The sequence below is a fragment of the Somniosus microcephalus genome, chromosome 18, assembly GCF_052327205.1.
Source record: "Somniosus microcephalus isolate GS21.2 chromosome 18, FLI_Smic_1.0, whole genome shotgun sequence".
Lineage (NCBI taxonomy): Eukaryota > Metazoa > Chordata > Chondrichthyes > Squaliformes > Somniosidae > Somniosus > Somniosus microcephalus.
Genome location: NC_141004.1, coordinates 2,445,022 through 2,471,760, shown reverse-complemented (window position 1 = coordinate 2,471,760; position 26,739 = coordinate 2,445,022). Strand labels below are relative to the sequence as shown.

Genomic DNA, 26,739 nt, shown 5'->3' with positions numbered 1-26,739 from the left:
TCACCTCCTGACTCCCCAAAGCCTTTCCACCATCTACAAGGCACAAGTCAGGAGTGTGATGGAATACTCTCCACTTGCCTGGATGAGTGCAGCTCCAACAACACTCAAGAAGCTCGACACCATTCAGGATAAAGCAGCCCACTTGATTGGCACTCCATCCACCACCTTCAACATTCACTCCCTCCACCACCGGCGCACTGTGGCTGCAGTGTGTACCATCTACAAGATGCACTGCAGCAACTCGCCAAAGCTCCTTCAACAGCACCTTCCAAACCCACGACCTCTACACTTAGAAGGACAAGGGCAGCAGACGCATGGGAACATCACCACCTACAAGTTCCCCTCCAAGCCACACACCATCCTGACTTGGACCTGTATCGCCGTTCCTTCACTGTCGCTGGGCCAAAATCCTGGAACTCCCTTCCTAACAGCATTGTGGGTGTGATGCGCCATCAATAACTCCAGAAGACTAAGAGTTAAACTTATAACAAGTAGGCTTTTATTAACAAAAGAATATGAGCATGCCTCTGCTGGTAGACCGATCCTTAAAGACAGGGGGACTGGAGGTCAATCACCTTTATACCTGGGCTTAGGGGTGGAGCCAGGGGCAGAGCCAGCTGAGGCATGCCCAGACATGTTCTGTACAGGCAGATTAGTGGTTTACCACATTCACCCCTTGTTTAAAATGAGTCCGGCGGGGTGAAGTGTCTCAGAAGTTCGTATAGGCAAGTCTCTCCGGGGGTCTTGTCTGCCGTAGTGATCGTCGTGGTGCCGGCTGCGGTGGTTCTTTTCCCGCGGCCGTTTCCCGCGTGGGCCGGAGCACCGGCGTGTCGTCTTCGTGGGTGCGGGGTCAGTGGGTGTATAAGGGTGGGTCACAGGGCCCTGGCGTGCCGTCTACTTGGGTTAGATGTGGATTCCCTTCTAGGGGTGTGTCGTGGGTAATGGTAGTGGGTAATGGTGTTTTCGGTGGCACCTGAGGGTGCGAGGTCTCGTATGGAGACCGTGTCCTCCCGCCTGTCAGGATACGCCACGTATGCATATTGTGGGTTGGCGTGGAGGAGGTGGACCCTTTCGACCAGGGGGTCTGTTTTATGGCTCCTCACGTGCTTCCTGAGCAAGACGGGCCCTGGAGACGTCAGCCATGGCGGTAGCGATGTCCCCGAGGTGAATTTCCACAACCATCTTCCTTTGTGCTAGGTATGACACCAGCCAGTGGAGCATTTTCCCTCTGATTCCCATTGACTTCAGTTTTACTAGGGCTCCTTGATGCCACACTCGGTCAAACGCTGTCGTTACCTGGTCTTGCCTATATGTGACTCCAGACCCACAGCAATATGGTTGACTCTTAATTGCCCTCTGAAATGACCTAGCAAGTCACTCAGTTGTAACTAACCGCTACGAAACATAATAAGAATGAAAAACTAACCGCTACGAAACATAATAAGAATGAAACCGGATGGACCACCCGGCATCGACCTCGGCACCGGCTGCGGACACGACAATGGCACACCCAGCCCAGTCAACCCTGCAAAGTCCTCCTCACCAACATCTGGGGACTTGTGCCAAATTTGGGAGAGCTGTCCCACAGACTAGTCAAGCAACAGCCTGACATAGTCATACTCACAGAATCATACCTTTCAGCCAATGTCCCAAACTCCTCCATCACCATCCCTGGGTATGTCCTGTCCCACCGGCAGGACAGACCCACCAGGGGTGGCGGCACAGTGGTATACAGTTAGGAAGGACTGGCGCTGGGAGTCAACACTGACTCTGGACCCCATGAAGTCTCATGGCTTCAGGTCAGGCATGGGCAAGGAATCCTCCTGCTGATTACCACCTACCGCCCTCCCTCAGCTGATGAATCAGTACTCCTCCATGATGAACACCACTTGGAAGAAGCACTGAGAGTAGCAAGGGTACAGAATGTACTCTGGGTGGGGGACTTCAATGTTATATGTTTCAATGAGATCACCTCTCATTCTTCTAAACTCCAGAGAGTATCGGCCCAATCTACTCAATCTCTCATCATTGGACAGGATGGTTTGTTGCCTCCCTGGTGCCAGGGTCAAGGATGTCACTGAGCGGCTGCAGGGCATTCTGGAGGGGGAGGGAGAACAGCCAGTGGTCGTGGTCCACATTGGTACCAATGACATAGGTAAAAAGAGGGATGAGGTCCTGCAGCAAGAATTTAGGGAGCTAGGTGAAGGATTAAGGAGCAGGACCTCAAAGGTTGTAATCTCTGGATTACTCCCGGTGCCACGTGCTAGTAAGTATAGGAATAGGAAGATAGAACAGATGAATGCGTGGCTAAAGGGATGGTGCAGGGGGGAGGGCTTTAGTTTCCTGGATCACTGGGTCTGCTTCTGGGAAAGGTGGGACTTGTACAAGTCGGACGGTTTACACCTGAACCAGGGGGGAACCAATATCCTTGCGGGGAGGTTTGCTAGCACTGCTGGGGAGGGTTTAAACTAACTTGGCAGGGGATTGGGGTACAGAGTGGAGCGAAAGTAGGGGGTGATTTACGGCCAAATACAGAGGGAAAAACAAGTCAGCTGGGAAGGCAGAGCAAATATGTGAAGGCAAAAGAGAATATGGCAGGGCTGGAAGGCATTTATTTTAATGCAAGGAGTCTTGCAAATAAGGTGGATGAACTGAAGTTGTTGTTGAACACATGGGAGTACGATATTGTTGCTATCACGGAGACATGGTTGAGGGAGGGTCAGGACTGGCAGCTCAATATTCCGGGGTATAGAATCTTCAGGCGAGACAGAGGGGGGTGTAAAAGGGGAGGGGGTGTTGCAATATTAATTAAGGAGTCAATTACTGCTGTAAGGAGGGATGATATATTAGCGGGTTCCTCTAATGAGGCCATATGGGTAGAACTTAAAAACAAAAAGGGGGCAAGCACTTTGCTGGGAGTGTACTATAGGCCCCCAAACAGTCAGGGGGAGATAGAGGAACAGATATGTAGGCAAATCTCAGAGAAGTGCGAAAATAATAGGGTAATAATAGTGGAGGATTTCAACTTCCCCAATATAAATTGGGACAGTCAGAGTGTGAAAGGCTTAGAGGGTGCAGAATTCTTAAAGTGCATCCAGGAGAGCTTTTTGAGCCAACATGTAGAAAGTCCTACAAGAGAGGGGGCGGTACTGGACCTAATTCTGGGGAATGTAGCCGGGCAAGTGGTGGAAGTGTCAGTAGGAGAGCATTTTGGCGACAGTGACCATAATTCGGTGAGATTTAAGGTGGTCATGGAAAAAGACAAAGACGGCCCGGAAATAAGGGTTCTAAATTGGGGGAAGGCCGATTTTAATATGATTAGGCAGGATCTGGCCAAAGTGGACTGGGAGCAGCTGCTTATAGGAAAATCCACATCAAAACAGTGGGAGACTTTCAGAAGGGAAATAGAGATAGTACAACGCCAACATGTTCCTGTAAAGGTCAAGGGTGGGACCAACAAGCAAAGGGAACCTTGGATGACAAGGGATATACAAAAATGCATTAGAAATAAAAGGGGGGCTTTTGGCAGTTACAAAAGACTAAAGACGGAAGAAGCCCTAGAGGAGTATAAAAAGTGCAGGGGCATACTTAAAAAAGAAATTAGGAGGGCGAGGAGGGGCCATGAAATAACACTGGCGAGCAAAATAAAGGAAAATCCTAAGAAGTTTTATAAGTATATTAAGGGCAAGAGGATAACCAGGGATAGGGTAGGGCCCATTAGGGACCAAAGTGGCAATCTGTGTGTAGAGCCAGAGGATGTAGGCGGGGTTTTAAATGAATTTTTTGCATCTGTGTTCACTATGGAGAAAGACGATGCAGACATAGAAATCGGGCAAGGGGACTGTGACATACTTGAACATATTAGCATCGAGAGGGAGGAGGTGCTAGCGGTTTTAGCGGGCCAAAAAGTGGATAAATCCCCAGGCCCGGACGAGATGTATCCCAGGCTGCTGTGGGAGGCAAGGGAGGAGATTGCAGGGGCTCTGACACTAATTTTCAGAACCTCTCTGGCCACAGGGGATGTACCAGAGGACTGGAGAACAGCTAACGTAGTACCATTATTCAAGAAGGGTAGCAGGGATAAACCAGGGAATTACAGGCCAGTGAGTCTAACATCTGTGGTGGGGAAATTATTGGAAAAAATTCTGAGGGACAAAATTAATCTCCACTTGGAGAGGCAAGGATTAATCGGGGATAGTCAGCATGGCTTTGTCAAGGGTAAATCATGTCTAACAAATCTGATCGAATTTTTCGAGGGGGTGACTAGTGGGGTGGATGAGGGAAATGCTGTGGATGTGGTTTACATGGACTTCAGTAAAGCTTTTGACAAAGTCCCGCATAGGAGACTGGTCAAGAAGGTAAGAGCCCATGGGATCCAGGGTGCCTTGGCGCGTTGGATCCTAAACTGGCTGAGTGGCAGGAGGCAGAGGGTGATGGTCGAAGGTTGCTTTTGTGACTGGAAGCCTGTGTCCAGTGGGGTACCTCAGGGATTGGTGCTGGGTCCCTTATTGTTTGTGATCTACATAAATGATTTGGATGAGAATGTAAAAGGTATGATCAGTAAGTTCGCAGATGACACGAAAATTGGTGGGGTGGTAAATTGCGAGGAGGAAAGCCTCCGGCTACAGGACGATATAAACGGGTTGGTCAGATGGGCGGAAAAGTGGCAAATGGAATTTAACCCTGAAAAGTGTGAGGTGATGCATTTTGGATGGACAAATAAGGCAAGGGAATACACAATGAGTGGTAGGACCCTAGGAAGTACAGAGGGTCAGAGGGACCTTGGTGTACATGTACATAGATCCCTGAAGGCAGCGGAGCAGGTAGATAAGGTGGTTAAAAAGGCATATGGGATACTTGCCTTCATTAGCCGAGGCATAGAATATAAGAGCAGGGAGGTTATGATGGAGCTGTACAAAACGCTGGTGAGGCCACAGCTGGAGTACTGTGTGCAGTTCTGGTCGCCTCACTATAGGAAGGATGTGATTGCTTTGGAGAGGGTGCAGAGAAGATTCACCAGGATGTTACCTGGGATGGAGCGCCTCAGCTATGAAGAGAGGCTGGACAGGCTGGAGTTGTTTTCCTTGGAGCAGAGAAGGCTGAGGAGGGACCTGATTGAGGTGTACAAAATAATGAGGGGCATAGATAGGGTAGATAAAGAGGAACTTTTCCCCTTAGTAGGGGGGTCAATAACAAGGGGGCATAGATTCAGGGTAAGGGGCAGGAGATTTAGAGGGGATTTGAGGAGGAACTTTTTCACCCAGAGGGTGGTTGGAATGTGGAACTCAATGCCTGAAAGGGTGGTGGAGGCAGGAACCCTCACAACATTCAAGAAGCATTTGGATGAGCACTTGAAATGCCATTGCATACAAGGCTATGGACCAAATGCTGGAAAATGGGATTAGACTGGACAGGGATGGATGGGCGGCGCAGACACGATGGGCCGAAGGGCCTCTTTCTGTGCTGTAAAACTCTATGACTCTATGACAATCCTCTCATCCCAGGGATCAACCTGGTAAACCTTCATTGCACCGCCTCTAAGGCACGTATATTCTTCCTCAGATAAGATACTCTCCTGCTCACCCACAATCCAGAACACTAAATGGTGCAGAGATTTCCACTGCTCTGACCAGGACACACGTGGAGTACTGTTCGGGTCTGGTCACCTCACAACCTACATGGCACAGGGTGCAGAGAGGAGCAATTACTCTGACCCAGGGTGAAGGCAGATGGGCTACAAGAAAAGACTAGGAAAACGCAAACAGTACAGAAAGATGGTTAAGGGATCCTCACTGAGGGACGCAAAGCACTGAATTATATAAAGTTGAACTAGTGAAAGGTCAAAGGATATTAGCTCTGTACTCAAAGAATTCAAATTGTTTGGACTGATCTCCCGGGCAGGCTAGTGGGCACTCGGACAGTTAAAGTGCAGCAGATGTTAGAATAGACAAATAGGCAATTTCTGGTGATATTATGTGATCAATCCTGTCTGGGACCCATCGCCTGTCCTCCTGGAGATGTTTGGGGTTAAGGCCAATCGGCTCTCAACCTACATATGCTCTCAGTAGATGCGACTTCACGGTGCCTAACAAGGTGCAATGGACAGATTCCTCTCCCCTCCCGACCTGATCCCCACCCAGACACGAACCAGTTGCAACCTGGACCCGAACCCGAATCCGATCTGGACCTGCATCCCGACCCGAGCCCGACCCAACCCGAACCTAAACACGACCCTGATCTGGTTCCGGGCTTCGAACCCGACCCCACCTGGACCTGGACCCTGACCAGTTCCCGCCAGACAGGTTAGGTTAAAATCGAGATGTTACAATTGATGTCAGGTGCGGTGCTTCAACAGAACACTCAACACTTGGAATGTTCCCCGGGTGCAGGAGTGGAGACACAAACCCTGTGAGAAACAGTCAGGCGCTGGGTGGTGGTGCTGGGATGGGCTGGAATGGGTTAGGGTGAGCTGGGATGGGCTAGGGTAAGCTGGGATGGGCTAGGGTGATCTGGGATGGGCTAGGGTGAGCTGGGATGGGCTGGGCTGAGCTGGGATGGGCTGGGCTGAGGTGGGATGGGCTGGAATGGGCTAGGACAATCTTAGATCTGGTCCTGCGTAATGAGACAGGATTAATAAAAAATGTCCTAGTAAAGGATCCCCTTGGAACGAGTGACCATAACATGGTTGAATTCCAAATTCAGTTGGAGGGTGAGAGAGTTGGATCTCAAACCAGTGTACTAAGCTTAAATAAAGGAGACTATGAAGGTATGAGAGCAGGGTTGACTAAAGTGGACTGGGAAAATAGATTAAAGTGTAAGACGGTACATGAGCAGTGGTGTACATTCAAGGAGATATTTCAAAACTTTCAAGAAAAATATATTCCACTGAGGAAAAAGGGGCGTAAAAGAAAAGACAGCCATCCGTGGCTAAGTAAAGTAATAAAGGATAGTATCTGACTGAAAACAAGGGCATATAAAGTAGCCAAATCTAGTGGGAGGATGGAAGATTGGGAAGCATTTAAAAGCCAGCAAAGAATAACTAAAAGATTAATTAAGAAAGGGCAGGGCAGCACGGTGGCATAGTGGTTAGCACCGTTGCCTCAAAGCGCTAGGGACCCGGGTTCAAATCCGGCCTCGGGTGACTGTCTGTGTGGAGTTTGCACATTCTCCCCGTGTTTGCGTGGGTGTGCTCCGGTTTCCTCCCACGGTCCAAAGATGTGCGGGTTAGGTTGATTGGCCATGATAAAAATTGGCCCTTAGTGTTAGGGGGATTAAATATGCGGGGTTACGGCTTGGGTGGGATGGCTGTCGGTGTAGGGACCGGGTGCTAGGGTTTGGATGATCAGCCATGATCTCATTGAATGGCGGAGCAGGGCCGAATGGCCTACTCCTGCTCCTATCTTCTATGATTCTATAGGGTAAGATTGATTATGAAAGTAAACTAGCAAAAAATATAAAAACAGATAGCAAGAGTTTCTACAGTTATATAAAAAGAAAAAGGGTGGCTAAAGTGATGTTGGTCCCTTAGAGAGCTGAGACCAGGAAATTAGTGGTGGGGAACATGGAGATGGCAGAGACGCTAAACAAATATTTTGTATCAGTCTTTACAGTAGAGAACACTAAAAATATCCCAACACTGGACAAACAGGGGGCTATAGGGGGGGAGCAGATAAACACGATTAAAATCACTAAGGAAGTGGTACTCGGTAAGATAATGGGACTAAAGGCAGATAAATCCCCTGGACCTGATGGCTTACATCCTAGGGTCTTGAGAGAAATAGCGGTAGGGATTGTGGATGCATTGGTGGTAATTTTCCAAAACTCCCTGGATTCAGGAAAGGTCCCAGCAGATTGGAAAACTGCTAATGTAATGCCCTTATTTAAAAAGGGAGGCAGACAAAAGGCTGGAATCTATAGATCAGTTAGCCTAACATCTGTGGTTGGTAAAATGTTAGAGTCCATTATTAAGGAAGCAGTAACAGGACATTTGGATAAGCATAATTTAATCGGACAGAGTCAGCATGGTTTTACGAAGGGGAAGTCGTGTTTGACAAATTTGCTCGAATTCTTTGAGGACGTAACAAACTGGGTGGATAAAGGGGAACCAGTGGATGTGGTGTATTCGGACTTCCAAAAGGCAACCGAGGCATGTCCAGGCATGTACACAGTGGAATACAAACAGTGGTTTACCACATTCACCCCTTGTTTAAAATTGAGTCCGGCGGGGTGAAGTGTATTAAAAGTTAGTGTATTGGAGTCTCTCCGGAGGTCTTGTCTGCCGCTGTGATCGGCGTGGCGACGGCAGGGGTAGTGGAGCTTCCGGCGTTGAGTCCTGCGTGGGCTGTGGCACAGGCGTGTCGTCCTCGTAGATGTTGAGCGGGTCGCGGGGCCCAGGCCTGCCGTCTGCTGGGGCTGGATATCGGATCGTGGGGGGGGGTGGTAGTGAGTGGTGGGTTACTGCGGCCCCCGAGGGTGCAAGGTCTCTTATGGAGACTGTGTCCTCCCGCCCGTCCGGGTATGCAATGTAAGCATACTGGGGGTTGGCGTGGAGGAGGTCGACCCTCTCGACCAGGGGGTCCGTTTTATGGGTCCTCACGTGCCTTCTCAGTAGGACCGGCCCTGGGGACGTCAGCCATGGCGGTAGCGATGTCCCCGATGTGGACTTCCTTGGGAAGACAAACATTTTCTCATGAGGGGTGGCGTTAGTGGCAGTGCAGAGCAGTGACCGAATAGAGTGGAGCGCATCGGGGAGCACATCCTGCCAGCGGGAGGTTGGAAGGCCCCTAGACTTTAAGGCTAGCAGGGCGGCCTTCCAAACTGTCGCATTTTCTCTTTCCACCTGTCCGTTCCCCCGGGGGTTGTAACTGGTGGTCCTGCTTGTGGCAATACCCCTAGTTAGCAGGTACTGACGGAGTTCGTCGCTCATAAACGATGAGCCCCGGTCGCTATGGATACAGCTGGGGAAACCGAACAGGGTGAAGAGGTCGTTCAGACATTTAATGACTGTGGCACTGGTCATGTCCGGGCAGGGGATGGCGAACGGGAAACGGGAGTACTCATCAATAATATTGAGGAAGTACACATTGCGGTCGGAGGAGGGGAGAGGCCCTTTAAAATCAACGCTCCGGCGCTCGAAGGGGCGAGTGGCTTTTATCAGGTGGGCCCTGTCTGGTCTATAAAAGTGCGGTTTGCACTCAGCGCAGACTTGGCAGTTCCTGGTCATGGTCCTGACCTCCTCAATAGAGTAAGGCAGGTTGCGGGCCTTGATGAAGTGGAAGAACCTGGTGACCCCCGGGTGGCAGAGGTCATTGTGGAGGGCCCGCAGTCTATCGATCTGCGCGCTGGCGCAGGTGCCACGCGATAGCGCATCCGGGGGTTCATTGAGCTTCCCGGGCCGGTACAAGATCTCGTAATTGTAGGTGGAAAGTTCGATTCTCCACCTCAAGATCTTGTCATTTTTGATTTTGCCCCTCTGCTTGTTGTTAAACATGAAAGCAACTGAACGTTGGTCAGTGAGCAGGGTAAATCGTTTTCCGGCCAGGTAGTGCCTCCAATGACGCACAGCCTCCACAATCACCTGGGCCTCCTTCTCAACAGCGGAGTGTCTGGTCTCCGGGCCTTGGAGGGTTCGTGAAAAGAAGGCCACGGGTCTCCCCGCCTGATTGAGGGTAGCGGCCAGGGCAAAGTCGGACGCGTCGCTTTCCACCTGGAAGGGGATGGATTCGTCCACTGCGTGCATGGTGGCTTTGGCAATGTCTTCCTTGATACGGTGGAAGGCTAAGCGGGCCTCTGCCGTCAAGGGAAAAGAGGTGGACTTGATCAGCAGATGGGCCTTGTCCGCATAGTAGGGGACCCACTGGGCATAATAGGAGAAAAACCCTAGGCACCTCTTCAGGGCCTTGAGGCAGTGGGGCAGTGGGAGTTCCATAAGGGGACGCATCCGGTCGGGGTCGGGGCCGATGACTCCGTGTTCCACAACACAGCCAAGGATGGCGAGGCGGTTTGTGCGGAATATGCTCTTCTCCTTGTTATATGTCAGGTTCAGGAGTTGGGCGGTGCGGAGGAATTTTTCGAGGTTTGCGTCATGGTCCTGCAAGTCACGGCCGCAGATGGTCACATTGTCCAGATATGGGAAAGTGGCCTGCAACGCATTTTGATCTACCATCCGGTCCATCTCCCTTTGGAAGACGGAGACCCCATTGGTGACGCCAAAGGGAACCCTAAGGAAGTGGTAGAGGCGGCCGTTTGCCTCAAAGGCAGTATACTGGCGGTCCTCAGGGCGGATAGGGAGCTGGTGGTACGCTGATTTCAGGTCAATGGTCGAGAAGACGCGGTACTGCGCGATCTGGTTGACCATATCAGCTATGCGGGGGAGCGGGTAGGCGTCCAGCAGGGTGTAGCGATTTATTGTCTGGCTGTAGTCGATGACCAGGCGCTACTTCTCGCCGGTCTTAACGACCACAACCTGGGCTCGCCAGGGGCTGGTGCTGCCCTCAATAATCCCTTCCTTCAGGAGCCGCTCCACTTCGGTTTTAATGAAAACCCTGTCCCCGGCACTGTATCGCCTGCTCTTTGTGGCGATGGGCTTACAGTCGGGGGTGAGGTTAGCAAACAGTGGGGGGGGGGGGGGTGACTCTGAGTGTGGAGAGGTTGCACCTGGTGCGCGGCGGGCAATTTGGGAGCTGCTGGCTGCGGACTGTGAGTGGGGGTAGGGGTCCACCGTACGCCAGCGGTACCCAGCAGGACGGCAGCGCAGAGGTCGGGCAGGACCAGAAGTTTAAAATGATCGTACACGGTCCCGTCTACTACGAGTGTCACTACGCAGTAGCTGCCGATGTCCGCCGACTGGGACTCGGAGGCCATAGAAATCCGCTGGTGTGCAGGCAGGACTGGGAGAGAGCAACGCCGCACCGTGTCGGGGTGGATGAAGCTCTCCGTGCTCCCAGAGTCAAAAAGGCAGATTGTATCGTGGCCATTTACCTTAATGTCCATTGTGGAACTGGCCAGCTGGTGCGGTCTCGCTTGGTCCAGTGTAACGGATGCCAGCGTAGGGGTCGGTGTGTCGCTGCGGGTATCAGATGAGGCGGTGTTGGGGGCCTGCTGCGTTCCGGCTGTCATCCAAGATGGCGGCGTCCATGATCCCCATGTGGCTGGAGGCGTCCAAAATGGCTGCTGTACCGGTGGTTCGCACATGGCCGGGGAGGCCCAAGATGGCGGCCCGCATGGCCCACACGCGGCGCTGCTGGGGTTCGGGGTGGCTTTGGCCCTGCAGACGTTAGCGTAGTGTCCCTTCTTCCCGCAGCCCGAGCAGATCGCGTTTTTCGCCGGGCAGCGCGCTCTGGGGTGTTTTGCCTGGCCACAGAAGTAGCATTTCTGGCCTTGGGGCACTGCTGTCTGGCCTTGGGACACTGCTGCGGTAGGTGGGCCGTTGCTGGGGTGTGGCTGGGGTGGCACGGCGCTATGAGGCGGTCCTACCGTGTCCCAGGCTGTCATTCCCCGCGGCGTCCACGGTGCAGAGGAGTAGGCATCCATGCCCCGGTAGGCTGCATCCAATGATAGTGCGAGTTCAGAGGCCTTGTTGAGGTCGAGGTCACTCTGCTCCAACAGTCGCTGTCGGGTGTAATTGGATCTGTGGCCCGCTACAAAAGCGTCCCGGATAAGTTCCTCTGTGTACACGGCGGCCTTTACATCCTTACAACCACAGGCCCGGCCAAGCACAGACAGTGCCTGAAGGTATTCCACGGTCGATTCCCCAGGTTGTTGTTTACGACTCCCCAGAAGGTGCCTGGCGTACACTTCGTTCACTGGGCGCGTGTACTGGTCCTTGAGGAGCTTGATAGCGTCCACGTACGAGGTCGCGTCTTGGATGACCGAGTACACTCGGTGGTTCACTTTGGAGGTCAGGACATCCAGTTTGTCCTCGTCCGATTTGATTGCTGCGGAGGCGGTCAGGAATTTTTCGAAACACTTAAGCCAGTGAGTAAACTTGGTGGATGAGTCCGCCTCCCGATGATCTAAGTCCAGGCATGCTGGTGTGAGGATCTTCTCCATTATAAAAATTTTGTTAATAAAATTGATGCGCTATCAATTACTCATAAAAGACTGAGAGTTAAGAGAGTAACTAAAGGCTTTTATTAACAAAAGAATGAAGGTCTGCCTCGAGTGGTCGAGCGGTCCAGAAATACAAAGGGCTGGGGAGCAGTCACCTTTATACTGGGACTTGTGGGAGGAGTCAGCCGAGGCATGCCCAGGCATGTACACAGTGGAATACAAACAGTGGTTTACCACAAGGAAGCAGTAACAGGACATTTGGATAAGCATAATTTAATCGGACAGAGTCAGCATGGTTTTACGAAGGGGAAGTCGTGTTTGACAAATTTGCTTGAATTCTTTGAGGACGTAACAAACAGGGTGGATAAAGGGGAACCAGTGGATGTGGTGTATTTGGACTTCCAAAAGGCAATTGACAAGGTGCCACACAAAAGATTACTGCACAAGATAAAAAATCACGGGATTGGGGGCAATATACTGGTATGGGTGGAAGATTGGCTATCTAACAGAAAACAGAGAGTTGGGATAAATGGTTCATTCTCGGGTTGGCAATCAGTAACTAGTGGTGTTCCACAGGGGTCAGTGCTGGGACCCCAACTCTTTACAATCTATATTAACGATTTGGAGGAAGGGACCGAGTGCAACATATCCAAGTTTACCGCCGATACAAAGATGGGAGGGAAAGCAGTGAGTGAGGAGGACATAAAAAACCTGCAAAAGGACATAGACAGGCTAAGTGAGTGGGCAAAAATTTGGCAGATGGAATATAATGTTGGAAAGTGTGAGGTTATGCACTTTGGCAGAAAAAATCAAAGAGCAGTTATTATCTAAATGGAGAGAAACTGCAAAGTGCTACAGTACAAAGGGATCTGGGGGTCCTGGTGCATGAAACACAGAAGGTTAGTATGCAGGTACAGCAGGTGATCAGGAAGGCCAATGGAATCTTGGCTTTTATTGCAAGGGGGATGGAGTATAAAAGCAGGGAAGTCTTGCTTCAGTTATACAGGGTATTGGTGAGGCCACACCTGGAATACTGCATACAGTTTTGGTTTCCATATTTAAGAAAAGATATACTTGCTCTTGAGGCAGTTCAGAGAAGGTTCACTCGGTTGATTCCGGAGATGAGGGGGTTGACTTATGAGGAAAGGTTGAGTAGGTTGGGCCTCTACTCATTGGAGTTCAGAAGAATGAGAGGCGATCTTATCGAAACATATAAGATTGTGAGGGGGCTTGATCGGGTGGATGCAGGGAGGATGTTTCCACTGATGGGTGAGACTAGAACTAGGGGGCATAATCTTAGAATAAGGGGCTGCTCTTTCAAAACTGAGATGAGGAGAAACTTCTTCACTCAGAGGGTAGTAAATCTATGGAATTTGCTACCTCAGAGAGTTGTGGAAGCTGCAACATTAAATAAATTTAAAATGGAGATAGACAGTTTCCTAGCTGATAAGGGAATAAGGGGTTACGGGGAGAGGGCAGGGAAGTGGACGTGAGTCTAAGTTCGGATCAGCCATGATCCTATTGAATGGCGGAGCAGGCCCGAGGGGCCGTGTGGCCTACTCCTGCTCCTGCTTCTTATTATGTTTATGTTTAGGATGATCTGGGATGGGCTAGGGTGAGCTGGGATGATCTAGGGCGAGCTGGGATGATCTAGGGCGAGCTGGGATGATCTAGGGTGAGCTGAGATGGGATGAATTGGATGAGCTGAACAGCCTCCTCATCTGTATCTAGCTTGTGTGAAAAACGTAACTGGTTTTGATGTTTGTCAATCTTAAAAATAAACCCAGCTCTAAATCTGTCTGTGTGAAATTTTCCAAACCTTATGTTCCGACATTTCCTGCCCATTCCATCTACTATCTGATAACCTTGTTGTAACTGCGTGTCACTGTGTGTGTGAGATACAGTCATGGGGGGTCGCGGGTAGTTTTACCCTGAAAATGAACCCTCAGGAAGAGAATAATTGTGGTCAGTCTGGATTTTGAGACATTCTGTCGCCCTCTAGTGGTCTAGTAATGTTTTATTTTTGATTAAAGGAATCTGGATTTTATTTCCACGGTATTTGGCAGTCATTAAAGCAAGGCCAGAGTTAGAGAGAGGGCAGGGAGCGCAAAAGGGTCGAGATAGATGGAGCTTGCCCTGCCAAGGCCCGAAACTCCCTGAGAATCCGAAATATCAAATACATTATCCGTCTTTCAGAAGAGATGTTAAACCAAGGTCCTGTCTGCTCTCTCAGGTGGATGCAAAAGATCCCATGGTACCATTGGAAGAGCAGGGGAGTTCTCCCCGGTGTCCTGGGCCAATATTTATCCCTCAATCAACATCACTAAAACAGATTATCTGGTCATTATCACATTGCTGTTTGTGGGAGCTTGCTGTGCACAACTTGGCTGCCGTGTTTTCTACATTACAACAGTGACTAAACTTCAAAAGTACTTCATTGGCTGTAAAGAGCTTTGGGATGTCTTGAGGTTGTGAAAGGTGCTATAGAAATGCAAGTCTTTCTTTAAATCAGTGATTTAAAAACTTTTCCTATTTGAGAGACCTACATACCTGCGGATCCACGGCCCTAATGTGTGATGTTAAGTCACACATGCTGACACTGCAGAATACATTCACAGCAACAGAAATAACCTGCCCACAAATACAGGGATCTGGTGCCCGGAGACCCGTGTTTGGAAATCTACCCATAACAGGGACTAATTCAAGAGATTTCTGCATCTCTCTGAACCCAGTTGTTGCTCCTTTCTTACAGTAAGATGAGTTCCCATCTCTTTGCAATGACCTCATCAGAGAGAGAGAGAGAGAGAGAGAGAGATGGGGCGAGGATCAGGGTTTTGAGGTTCGATATTTACTTTTCTGCTGATTTGAAATTCACCAATAACTTCAAGGCTCTCAGTAGTTAACGTATCCCTATCACAAGGCACAACGGTGCTGCAAATATGGACCTTTATTTTAAAACTTCATGTTATTAGTGTCAGATTTTCACCTTAAACAATGTATTTAAACAGAGTTGTGGGGATCGGGAACGCTCGACCTGAAAAGGTGGTGGAAGCGGATTCCATCAATAATATTAAAAGGGAGTTGGACGGGTTCTGGAGGTTGAGGAACTGACAGGGTTATGGACAAAAAGCGGGGGTGGGACTGAGCGCGACGGCTCTTTCAAAGAGCCAGCGCAGGCACAATGGGCCGAATGGCCTCCTTCTGTGCTGTGAGTTTCTATGATTCTATTGAAATTATAGAGCACTTTATCACATCTCTCAGGGTCCCCAGAGTGCTTGACAGCGTAGTCACGGTTGTTGCGGTAAATATGGCAGATATTTTGCACACAGCAAGATCTCAAAAAAAAAATGAGATGAATGACCAGTTAGTCTGTTAGTTGAGGGAGGAATTCTGGCCTTCATAAGTCTGAACACCGTTATCAGATTTCTTCACTTCTCTGGTCTAGTGTTGAGCCCGGTTTCTCTGGTCTCTCCTGCACTGTCTCCATGGCCTTGATATCCTTCCTAAAGTAAGGTGTCTAAAACTAGACACAGAATTCTAACTTCACCCTAACTAATTGTATAGGTTTAGCTTTACTTTTTTGCTTTTGTACTCTATACCCTCACTTTTTACAATTTATATAAATGACTTGGATGAAGGGACCGAAGGTATGGTTGCTAAATTTGCTGATGACACAAAGATAGGTAGGAAAGTAAATTGTGAAGCGGATATAAGGAGGCTTGATGTAGGATTTGTTACTGGTACTCTGCTTGTAATAAGACTATCTGACTCATCAGAATAAATGGCATCAACTCCTTCCACTTCTGTAGGTGAGATATGATCAATGTGAACAAACCTAATCTTTCCATGATCAAACATCTTGACCAAATATGTGCGAGGGCCACATATCTTCACTACTCTTCCTGGTAACCACTTTAACCACTTACGGTGATGGTTCTTCACTCTAACCTTCTGGTTCAACTTCACACTTCTCTCTCTAACTCTACCTGGTGGAAGCAGTGGCTTTGCTGTGGAATGGGAGGGAAGTTCCAGTATGTTGGAGGGAATGAGGTGGTAGAGGTCATGGCCTCCATATTTGAAACTTCACTCTATGGTTTCTTCACATTTAGAAATGTCAGAAATGAGGATGGAGGAGTGGGGAGAAACATAGAAACATAGAAGATAGGAGCAGGAGTCGGCCATTCGGCCCCTCGAGCCTGCTCCACCATTCAATGAGATCATGGCTGATCATCCAAATTCAGTACCCTGTCCCTGCTTTCTCCCCATATCCCTTGATCCCTTTAGCCTTAAGAAATATATCTAACTCCTTCTTGAATATATTTAATGAATTGGCCTCAACTGCTTTCTGAGGTAGAGAATTCCAGAGGTTCACCACTCTCTGGGTAAAGAAATTCCTCCTCATCTCTGTCCTAAATGGCTTATCCATTATCCTTAGACTGTGACCCCTGGTTTTGGACTCTCCCACCATCTGGAACATCCTTCCTGCATCTAGTCCCGTTAGAATTTTATAAATTTCAATGAGATACCCTATCATTCTTCTAAACTCCAGTGAGTATAAGCCTAATCGACCCAATCTCTCTTCATACGTCATTCCTGCCATCCCAGGTATCAGTCTGGTGAATCTTCGCTGCACTCCCTCCATGGCAAGAACATCCTTCCTCAGATAAGACAACCAAAACTGCACACAATACTCAAGGTGTGGTCTCACCAAGGCCCTGCACAACTGCAGCAAGACATCCTTGCTCCTGTACTCGAATCCTCTCGCTATGAAGGCCAACATACCATTTGCTTTCTTAACCACCTGCTGCACCTGCATGCTTACCTTGAGCGACTGGTGCACAAGGACACCCAGGTCTCGTCGCACTTCCCCTTCTCCCAATCTATTGCCGTTCAGATAATAATCTGCCTTCCTGTTTTCGCCACCAAAGTGGATAACCTCGCGTTTATCCACATTATACTGCATCTGCCATGCATCTGCCAAATCACCCAACCTGTCCAAATCATACGGGAGTTTCTCTGCATCCTCCTCACTGCAAACTTGGAGATATATCTAGTTCCCTCGTCTAGCTCATTTATATATATTGTAAATAGCTGGGGTCTTAGCACCGATCCCTGCGGTACCCCACTAGTCACTGCCTACCACTCGGAAAAAGACCCGTTTATTCCAACTCTTTGCTTCCTGTCTGCCAACCAGTTCTCTATCCAAGTCAGTACCTTACCCCCAATCCCATGTGCTTTAACTTTGCACGCTAATCTCTTATGCGGGACCTTATCGAAAGCCTTCTGAAAGTCCAAATACACCACACACACTGGTTCTCCCTTATCTATTCTACCAGTCACATCCTCAAAAAATTCCAGTAGATTGGTCAAGCACGATTTACCTTTTGTAAATCCATGTTGACTTTGTCCGATCCTAATGCTGTTTTCCAAGTGCTCTGCTATTACATCTTTTATAATGGACTTTAGCATTTTCCCCACTACCGATATCAGGCTTACCAGTCTGTAATTCCCCGTTTACTCTCTACCACCTTTTTTAAATAGTGGGGTTACATTAGCTACCCTCCAATCCATGGGAACTGTTCCAGAGTCTATAGAATTTTGGAAGATGATCAGCAATGCATCTACTATTTCTAGAGCCACTTCCTTAAGTGCCCTAGGATGTAGATTATCAGGCCCTGGGGATTTATCGGCCTTCAATCTCGTCAATTTCCTTAATACCATTTCCCTACAAATACTGATTTCATTCAATTCCTCCCTCTCATTAGAACCTATGTTCCCCGACATCTCTGGGAGGTTATTTGTGTCCTCCTTTGTGAAGACAGAACCAAAGTATGTATTTAATTGCTCTGCCATTTCTTTGTTCCCCATTATAAATTCCCCTGATTCTGACTGCAAGGGACCTACACTTGACTTCACCAATCTTTTTCTCTTTACATATCTATAGAAGCTTTTACAGTCAGTTTTTATGTTCCCTGCAAGCTTACTCTCATACTCTATTTTCCCCCTCTTAATTAATCCCATTGTCCTCCTTTGCTGAATTCTAACTGCTCCCAATCCTCAGGTTTGCTGCTTTTTCTGGCCAATTTATATGTCCTCTCCTTGGATCTTATGCTATCCCTAATTTCCCTTGTTAGCCACGGTTGAGTCACCTTTTCTTGTTTTATTTTTATGCCAAACAGGGATGAACAAATTCTGTAGTTCATCCATGTGATCGTTAAATGTTTGCCATTACCTATCCACCATCAACTCTTTAAGTAACGTTCCCCAATCCATCCTAGCCAACTCGCGCCTCATAACATCGTAGTTTCCTTTATTTAAATTCAGGACCCTAGTCTCTGAGTCAACTATTTCACTCTCCATCTTAATGAAGAATTCTATCATATTATGATCGCTCCTCCCCAAGGGGCCCTTGCACAAGATTGCTAATTAATCCTTTTTCAATACATAATACCCAGTCTAAGATTGTCTGATCTCTAGTTGGTTCCTCGACATATTGGTCCAGGAAACCATCCCGTATACACTCTAGGAATTCCTCCTCCACGGTATTGTTACTAATTTGGTTAGCCCAATCTATATGTAGATTAAAATCACCCATGATAACTGCTGTGCCCTTATTGCACATGTCTCTAAATTCCCGTTTAATGACATCCCCAACCTCAGCATTACTGTTTGGGGGTCTGTATGCAACTCCCACTAACGTTTTCTGCCCCTTGGTATTTCTCAGCTCTACCCATACAGATTCCACATCATCAGAGCTAATATTCTTCCTTACTATTGTGTTAATCTCCTCTTTAACCAGCAATGCTACCCCACCTCCTTTTCCTTTTTGCCTATCCTTCCTGAATATTGAAGACCCCTGGATGTTGAATTCCCAGCCTGGGTCACCCTGGAGCCATGTCTCCGTAATCCCAATCATATCATATCTGTTTACATCTATTTGCACAGCGAATTCATCCACCTTATTAGGAATGCTCCTCGCATTAAGACACAAAGCCTTCAGGCTTGTTTTTTTAACACTCTTAGTCCTTTTAGAATTATTATTTACTGTGGCCATGATTGCTTTACACCCTTGATTTCTCTGCCTTCCACTTTTGCTTTTCTCCTTCCTGTCTTTTGCTTCTATCCTTGCTTCCCTTTCCTCTGTCTCCCTGCACAGGTTCCCAAGCCCCTGCCATTTTAGTTTAAACCCTCTCCAACAGCACTAGCAAACACTCCCCCTAGGACATCGGTCCCGGTCCTGCCCAGGTGCAAACCGTCCAGTTTGTACTGGTCCCACCTCCCCCAGAACCGGTTCCAATGTCCCAGGAATTTGAATCTCTCCCCCTTGCACCATTCCTCTAGCCACGTATTGATCTGAAATATCCTATTTTTACTCTGAGATTAATACCTTTGAGGTCCTATTTGTTAATTTACCTCCGAACTCCCTATATTCAGCTTTTAGGACCTCATCCCATTTTTACCTCTATCGTTGGTGCACCACAACAACTGGCTGTTCACCCTCCCCCTCCAGAATGCCCTGCAGCCGCTCTGAGACATCCTTGACCCTTGCACCAGGGAGGCAACATACCATCCTGGAGTCTCGTTTGCGGCCGCAGAAACACCTATCTATTCTCCTTACAATAGAATCCCCTATCACTATAGCTCTCCCGCTCTTTTTCCTCCCGTCCTGTGCAGCAGAACCACCCATGGTACCAGGAAGTTGGCTGCTGCTGCCTTCCCCCGATAAGCCATCTCCCTCAACAATATCCAAAGTGGTATATCTGTTTGAGAGGGAGCTGGCCACCGGGGACCCCTGCACTACCTGCCTACACCTACTACTCTGCCTGGCGGTCACCCATTCCCTCCCTGCCTGTGTAGCCTTTACATGCAGTGTGACCAACTCCCTAAATTTGCTATCCACAACGTCCTCAGCATCGCGAATGCTCCCGTATGTCTCCATTCGCAGCTCCAGTGCCGCAATGTGATCTGTCAGTAGCGGCAGCTGGATACACTACAGAAAGTGTCCCTGATTTCCCACATAGTGCAGGAGAAGCATGCCACAGGGCCGAGCTGTGCTGCCATGACTTAACCTTTAATTAATTCAAATTAAATCAAATCAATACCACTAATTACACTAGTTAAATGATATATTCAAGGGCCCTTGTTTACTAGCACTCCCCGCTACACAACAGAGACCTTAAAAACTATAAACCACAAAAATTAAGACCTTCTAAACTTTATAAACTATTAACCTTAACTGTCAAACTATAGAGTAGTAGAAATACTCACCTGGCCGTACTCACCCAATCAGCTGCTATCTCTTGCCCGCGTCACTTTTTGAATCGTGACGTGGTTCTGGAACACCGCCGCCGGTCTGCGATATTGGCAAGCCTCTGAAAAAAGCCTGCGAAAGTGAGTTTAAATACTCACCGTAATGCTGCTCTCCTGCTGCTGCTGACACCGGCCTCTAAACTAATCCACTGTCCCACTCTCTCCTCATAGCCCTGTATCAATCCCAAACTAATCCCACTGCCCCACTCTCTCCTCATAGCCCTGTATCAATCCCAAACTAATCCCACTGTCCCACTCTCTCCTCATAGCCCTGTATCAATCAAAAAATAATCCCACTGTCCCACTCTCTCCTCATAGCCCTGTATCAATCCCAAACTAATCCCACTGTCCCACTCTCTCCCCATAGCCCTGTATCAATCAAAAAATAATCCCACTGTCCCACTCTCTCCTCATAGCCCTGTATCAGTCCCAAACTAATCCCACTGCCCCACTCTCTCCTCATAGCCCTGTATCAATTCAAAACTAATCCACTGCCCCGCTCTCTCCCCATAGCCCTGTAACAATCCCAAACTAATCCCATTGCTCCACCTCTTTCCTCGCTCTTATTGACAATTTTAAATTGATGACCATTTTATCACTGACCCCAAAGCAGATGAAATAGGTTTTCTATTCACTCCATCAAAACTCTACATAATTTTTTAACCTCTATTAAATCTCCTTGCAGCCTTCTCAGCAATAGCCTTAGTAGCTAAAGTGTCTCCTTATACAGTTTCCCATCCTGGTGAATCTACATTTTATGCACTCTATGGATTTAGTGTTCTTTCTTAATGGGGTCTGGACTAGTTGGAGTCATTGCTCAGTTGTTGAGTATATTCAAGACAGAGATCGATACATTTTTGGGAATGAAGGGAATTAAGGGATATGGGGATAGTGCGGGAAGGTGGAGTTGAGGTAGAAGATCAGCCATGATCTTGTTAAATGGCGGAGCAGGCTTGAACAGCTAAATGGCCAACTCCAGTTCCTATTTCTTATGAGTTTCTGTTGGGTGGAGGGTGGGAGGCTGATGATCATGGCATTGAAATACTCCACCTCGATGTAATAAATGTATGGACAAGGATTTCAGCAGCAGAGTTTAGGTGGGGCAGAGGGAGGCAATGGTCTTGGTAATGGATACGATGGAGGGTTTGAAACAGCCAATAGCTCACCCCAGTTGTCTGGGCCTGTTACACTGAACATCTCTTGTAAATTTTGCAGGTTGGCTGTATGACTACACACGGACATACGACTGTTCCTTCTACCTGGCTGGTGTGTGCTACCTGCTGTCTGCTGTTTCTCTCTTCCTGGAGCCAACAGCACGTAGGTACAAGGCGAGGAAGCAAGCAGAGACTCGGACGGTGAAGATGGAGACCATAACAAATGTGGCTTGTATAGCCGAGTGCCAGAACGGGCAACTTATCATCCCGTCCGATGTAAGGACTGAGAAACTAGAACACATTAGCTCCGTATAAATAAGACTGTGATTTCCCCAACAAGGATTTATAATCTCGAATACACTGGGAAGGTGTCACCTTGTCTTAGAGCCTGGATTTAAAGATTGTACTTTTTTATTTCAATGCAATCCACTTAAAAAAAAATGATATTTGTTTTGAATGTTTTTGGCCAGCAAGGGGGTAGGAGTATCAGTGATGGGACTGGAACAAGCTTTAACTTTTTGCACCTAGTATCGATATGATGTTCAGGTAGTGCCTGGATTAGAAACAGAGGGAATTTCCAACCACTCACACTATCAATGTGCTTTAACTGGTCTCCACAACAGCACCAACACAATTACTTCATTTCCCACATGTGTCATCTTGCACTTTCGCCAAGTGAGGCTGCCACTTTGGGTCAAACTATAGTCACTTTTGGTTTTGGGCTGTGCTCGCAGGAACTGAATTGAGCCCCAAACCCATTTCACACAGAGGCCTCATAGCCAGAGACAAAGACTTCTATTTCAGCCCACCCCACCCCAGTCTACCTGATTGGAAAGGTGCTTGCGGTTTAAGTAATGCCTGAACCACTACGCCAAGTCAAGGACAGATCGACACTCCTCCCTCACTTTAGGGAGTCAGGGTCTCATCCTTCTCACCACACACTTAAAATCATATTATAACTGGTACCAGTTAACAAGAATCTTCAACAAGTATTGGCCCTTAGGATCCAGGGGACATTGCTTAGGGAAGGTTATTTTTTTGGCCGATTACTCTGGATTTTAAATATTCACCCCCACAATTCAGATGGCATCAATCACTCCGAGATCAATTATCACCTGGTTAGGTGCAGAGTAAAGTTTCAGCAGAGTGAGTTTTTTTTAAAGTGACTCCCAGATAGGCCGGGCACAGTAACAGCAATGCTGGGTTTGCCTTAGAGGACTCACTCTGCAAAGAGTTGCCTTGAACTAATTTTCCCTTGGAAGTGTTATTTTTATTCATTGAGTGTAGGAAAGGGTGTGGGTGGTATCCTACACACAAACTGTAAGCAAGTCGGTTGTATTCACCATGTCTGCTTGTGTTTGACTACTGCAGATAGCCACTGCTGTTACAAAGTCTTTAAAATGTAATTATTTTCTTGTGCTCATCAAGGCAAAGATAAGGGTCCTGCTCAAGAATGAAACAATTCCCTAAACAAACAAACGGCAGACTCAATCTTATCTTTCAAAAGGGAGTTGGATAATTATCTGAAGGAAAAAGGTTTGTAGGGCTACAGGAAAAGGGCAGGGGAGCGGGACTAGCTGAAAGTCGGCACGGGCTCAACAGGCCGAATGGCCTCCTTCCATGCTGTAACCATTCTATGATAAACACTGGACACGTACAGCAGGGCAGTCTGTGTCTGAAAGAGTAAAAACAGGCTAAATGTTTTCCAGGCAACCCTCCATGGGTCTGATGAAAGGTTATAACTAAAACATTAACCTGTCTCTTCACTTTACAGATTCTGACAGACCAGCAGTGTATTTCCAGCATTCTATTTCAGATTTCCAGCATTTGTAGCTTTTTATTTCTTACCCCCATTGCAAGCACACAAAGATGGCACTGATCACTCCTAGGTCCATTATTACATGGACAGATGCAGGGTAAAGGTTCCTCTGCATCGTCTCAAACAAGAACCTGCATTTATACATCACCTTTAACATAGCAGATGTTCCACGGTGCTTCACAGATGCTAAGCAGGAGGAAGGGAGCTAGGTTTATAAAGGCAGGGAGAAAAATACCACGGCTGAGAGGTTTGGGGAGTAAGGGTGAGTTGGTCAAAACCTGTCGCCAGTGGTGGAGGCCAGAGTCAGGGCCAATGGGCATGGACTGGGATGTCTTGCAGAGATTGGGTAGGGACCGGGTCTGTAAGTTAGGACAACGGTTTTGAGTTCATTGTCTTGGGGGATGGGATCTAATGGAGGTTGACACGGGCAGGAGGGGAAATGTGGCACAGCATGAGGATTTTCAGCAACTTGCAATTTGTGTAGGGTGATCAGCAAAATAGGCCTTGGAATTGAGTCTGGAGAGAACACGAGCAAGGTTAAGTTACACCTTAATCTTAACTGAGCATTCCTACTGCATCAGTGTGGATTTCCTGACACACCAGCCCTTCTGCCAGTATATTACCAAATTCGTGTCAGCTTGGGACCATCACCAACAAGGAATTGCGTTGAAACAATCCAAACCTGTTTCCCATTGATCATTTAGAGCTAGCAAAGTGGGAAGACTTTCAATCTGGAGGTTGGGTTTGAGATGATGGGGGACCACTAACAAAATGATAGCCAATTCCATATAAAATGTCATTCCTGAAATAACTTGCATTTATATAGCATCTTTAACGTAGTAAAACATCCCAAGGTGCTTCACAAGAGTATAAAAAGACAACAAATTTGACACTGAGCCACATGAGGATAAATTAGGGCAGGTGACCAAAAGCTTGGTCAAAGAGGTAGGTTTTAAGGAGCATCTTAAAAGGAGGAAAGAGAGGTAGAGGTAGCAAGGCGGAGAGGTTTAGGCAGGGCATTCCAGAGCTTAGGGCCTAGGCAACAGAATGCACGGCCACCAATGGTTGAGCGATTATAATCAGGGATCCTCAAGAGGGCAGAATTAGAGGAGCGCAGATATCTCGGGGGGGTTGTGGGGCTGGAGGAGATTACAGAGATAGGGAGGGGCAAGGCCATGGGGGGATTTGAATACAAGGATGAGAATTTTGAATTCGAGGCGTTGCTTAACCGGGAGCCAATGTAGGTCAGCGAGCACAGGGGTGATGGGTGAACGAGACTTGGTGCGAGTTAGGACACGGGCAGCTGAGTTTTGGATGACCCCAAGTTTACGTAGGGTAGAATGTGGGAGGCCAGCCTGGAGTGTGTTGGAATAGTTGAGTCTAGTGGTAACAAAGGCATGGATTATGGTTTCAGCAGCAGATGAGCTGAGGCAGGGGCGGAGACGGGCGATGTTATGGAGGTGGAAATAGGCGGTCTTTGTTATGCTGTGGATATGAGGTCAGAAGCTCATTTTGGGGTCAAAGATGACACCAAGGTTGCGAACAGTGTGGTTCAGCCTCAGACAGATGTTAGGGAGAGGGATGGAGTCAGTGGCTCGGGAACGGAGTTTGTGGCGGGGACCGAAAACAATGGCTTCAGTCTTCCCAATATTTAATTGGAGAAAATGTCTGCTCATCCAGAACTGGATGTCGGATAAGCAGTCGGACAATTTAGAGACAATTTATAAACATACATATCAAAATAGGAACCCATCACAAATAAGCACTGAGATTACTCAGCATGGGACCTAACTTCACCCTTTCTTGGAGGCAGTTTCAAAAACAGAACATTTATTTACCATTAAATCCATCCCAATTAATAGGCATCAACCATATTTACTTCTCTGTCCAATGGATCCATACTTTTTAAAACTGTGGCAAAAGTTCATTATAGATTTTATTGTATATAAAACAAATTGAATAAAATTCATCTTTTCTTGAGATAAGTGTGTCAGACCTGGGTTATTGGCAAAATGTTGTTGTGGCTCTGATCATTCAGCCAATTTACTGCAAAACAGTGGCAATGGGACAATGGAGAATTTGTTTGAATACTTCATGAATGGCTCCCTCTGCGAAATTCCAGCATAGATTGAAGGCGTGTCCCCGTACTGAGTTATCACTCACATTGACATGGTTAGATCACATCCACGATCTAGATTTGCTCCTCTTTATTCCTTTTCAATATTCTGTGTGGTTAAGATTTTCTTCCTAGAATGACCAGTGCACTGGTGGGATGCAGCACTCTAGCCCCATGCCGAATCAAGTAATGGCAAAGTGGGGGGTGTAATGGAAATATTCATCCTATCTCAGCCCCGAGTTCCTTAGATTAACAAATTGGACCATTCACTGTAACCAATAATACCCTCGTCACATGAGAAACACATTTATTTCTCAGAAAACCACAGGCTAATTTTAACTCAACTCACCAGGTGGGAAACTCACAGAATCGGCTGGTGCAAAGTCCAAGAAGAAACCCCTTTTTCCCCGATCTACTTATCTAGCTTCCTCTTAAATGCATCTATGCTATTTGCCTCAACCACTCCATGTTTTTTTTTTATATTCGGTTTTATGGGATTGCCCTTGAGAAGGTGGTAGTGAGCTGCCTTCTTGAACCGCTGCAGGCCGTGTGGTGAAGGTACTCCCACAGTGCTGTTAGGGGAGGGAGTTCCAGGATTTTGGCCCAGCGATGATGAAGGATCGGCGATATACTTCTAAGTCAGGATGATGTGTGACTTGGAGGGGAACTTGGAGGTGGTGGTGTTCCCATGCGTCTGCTGCCCCTGTCCTTCAAGGTGGAAGAGGTTGCGGGTTTGGGAGCTGCTGCCAAAGAAGTCTTGGTGAGTTGCTGCAGTGCATCTTGTCGATAGTACACACTGCAGCCACGGTACGCCGGTGGTGGAGGGAGTGGATGTTTAAGGTGGTAGAGGGGGTGCCAATCAAGTGGGCTGCTTTGTCCTTGATGGTCAAAATCAAAATCAAATCAACTTTTATTGTCATTATTAGTGCACAAGTGCAGTACAACGAAATGTAGGCTTGCGGCTCCCGAGAGTGTACATTTAGATTAAGACATTTAAACATTTGTCGAGCTTCTTGAGTGCTGTTGGAACTGCACTCATCCAGGCAAGTGGAGAGTATTCCATCACACTCCTTACTTATGCCTTGTAGATGGTACAAAGGCTTTGGGGAGTCAGGAGTTGAGACACTCAGCACAGAATACCCAGCCTCTGACCTGCTCTTGATGCCACAGTATTTATGTGGCTGGTCCAGTTAAGTTTCTGGTCAATGGTGACCCCCAGGATGTTGATGGTGGGGGAGTCAGTGATGGTTACTGCCATTGAATGTCAAGGGGCAGTGTTTAGACTCCCG

At 47.8% G+C, this 26,739-nt stretch overlaps 1 protein-coding gene and 1 long non-coding RNA gene across 2 annotated transcripts in view; one reads left to right on the top strand and one right to left on the bottom strand.

Moving 5' to 3' along the window:
- Positions 1 to 25,319, top strand: part of slc16a4 (solute carrier family 16 member 4) — a 187,031-nt gene extending 161,712 nt beyond the window's left edge. The window contains exon 10 of the mRNA XM_086010961.1: positions 21,577 to 25,319. Within this exon, the coding sequence (XP_085867087.1) occupies positions 21,577 to 21,830 (254 nt within the window). The 3' untranslated portion in view covers positions 21,831 to 25,319. The remainder of the gene's footprint in view (positions 1 to 21,576) is intronic.
- The window catches only part of LOC147104976 (uncharacterized), a 72,524-nt gene that overhangs the window by 31,985 nt on the left and 13,800 nt on the right, over positions 1 to 26,739 (bottom strand). The gene's annotated exons all lie outside the window — the stretch shown is intronic.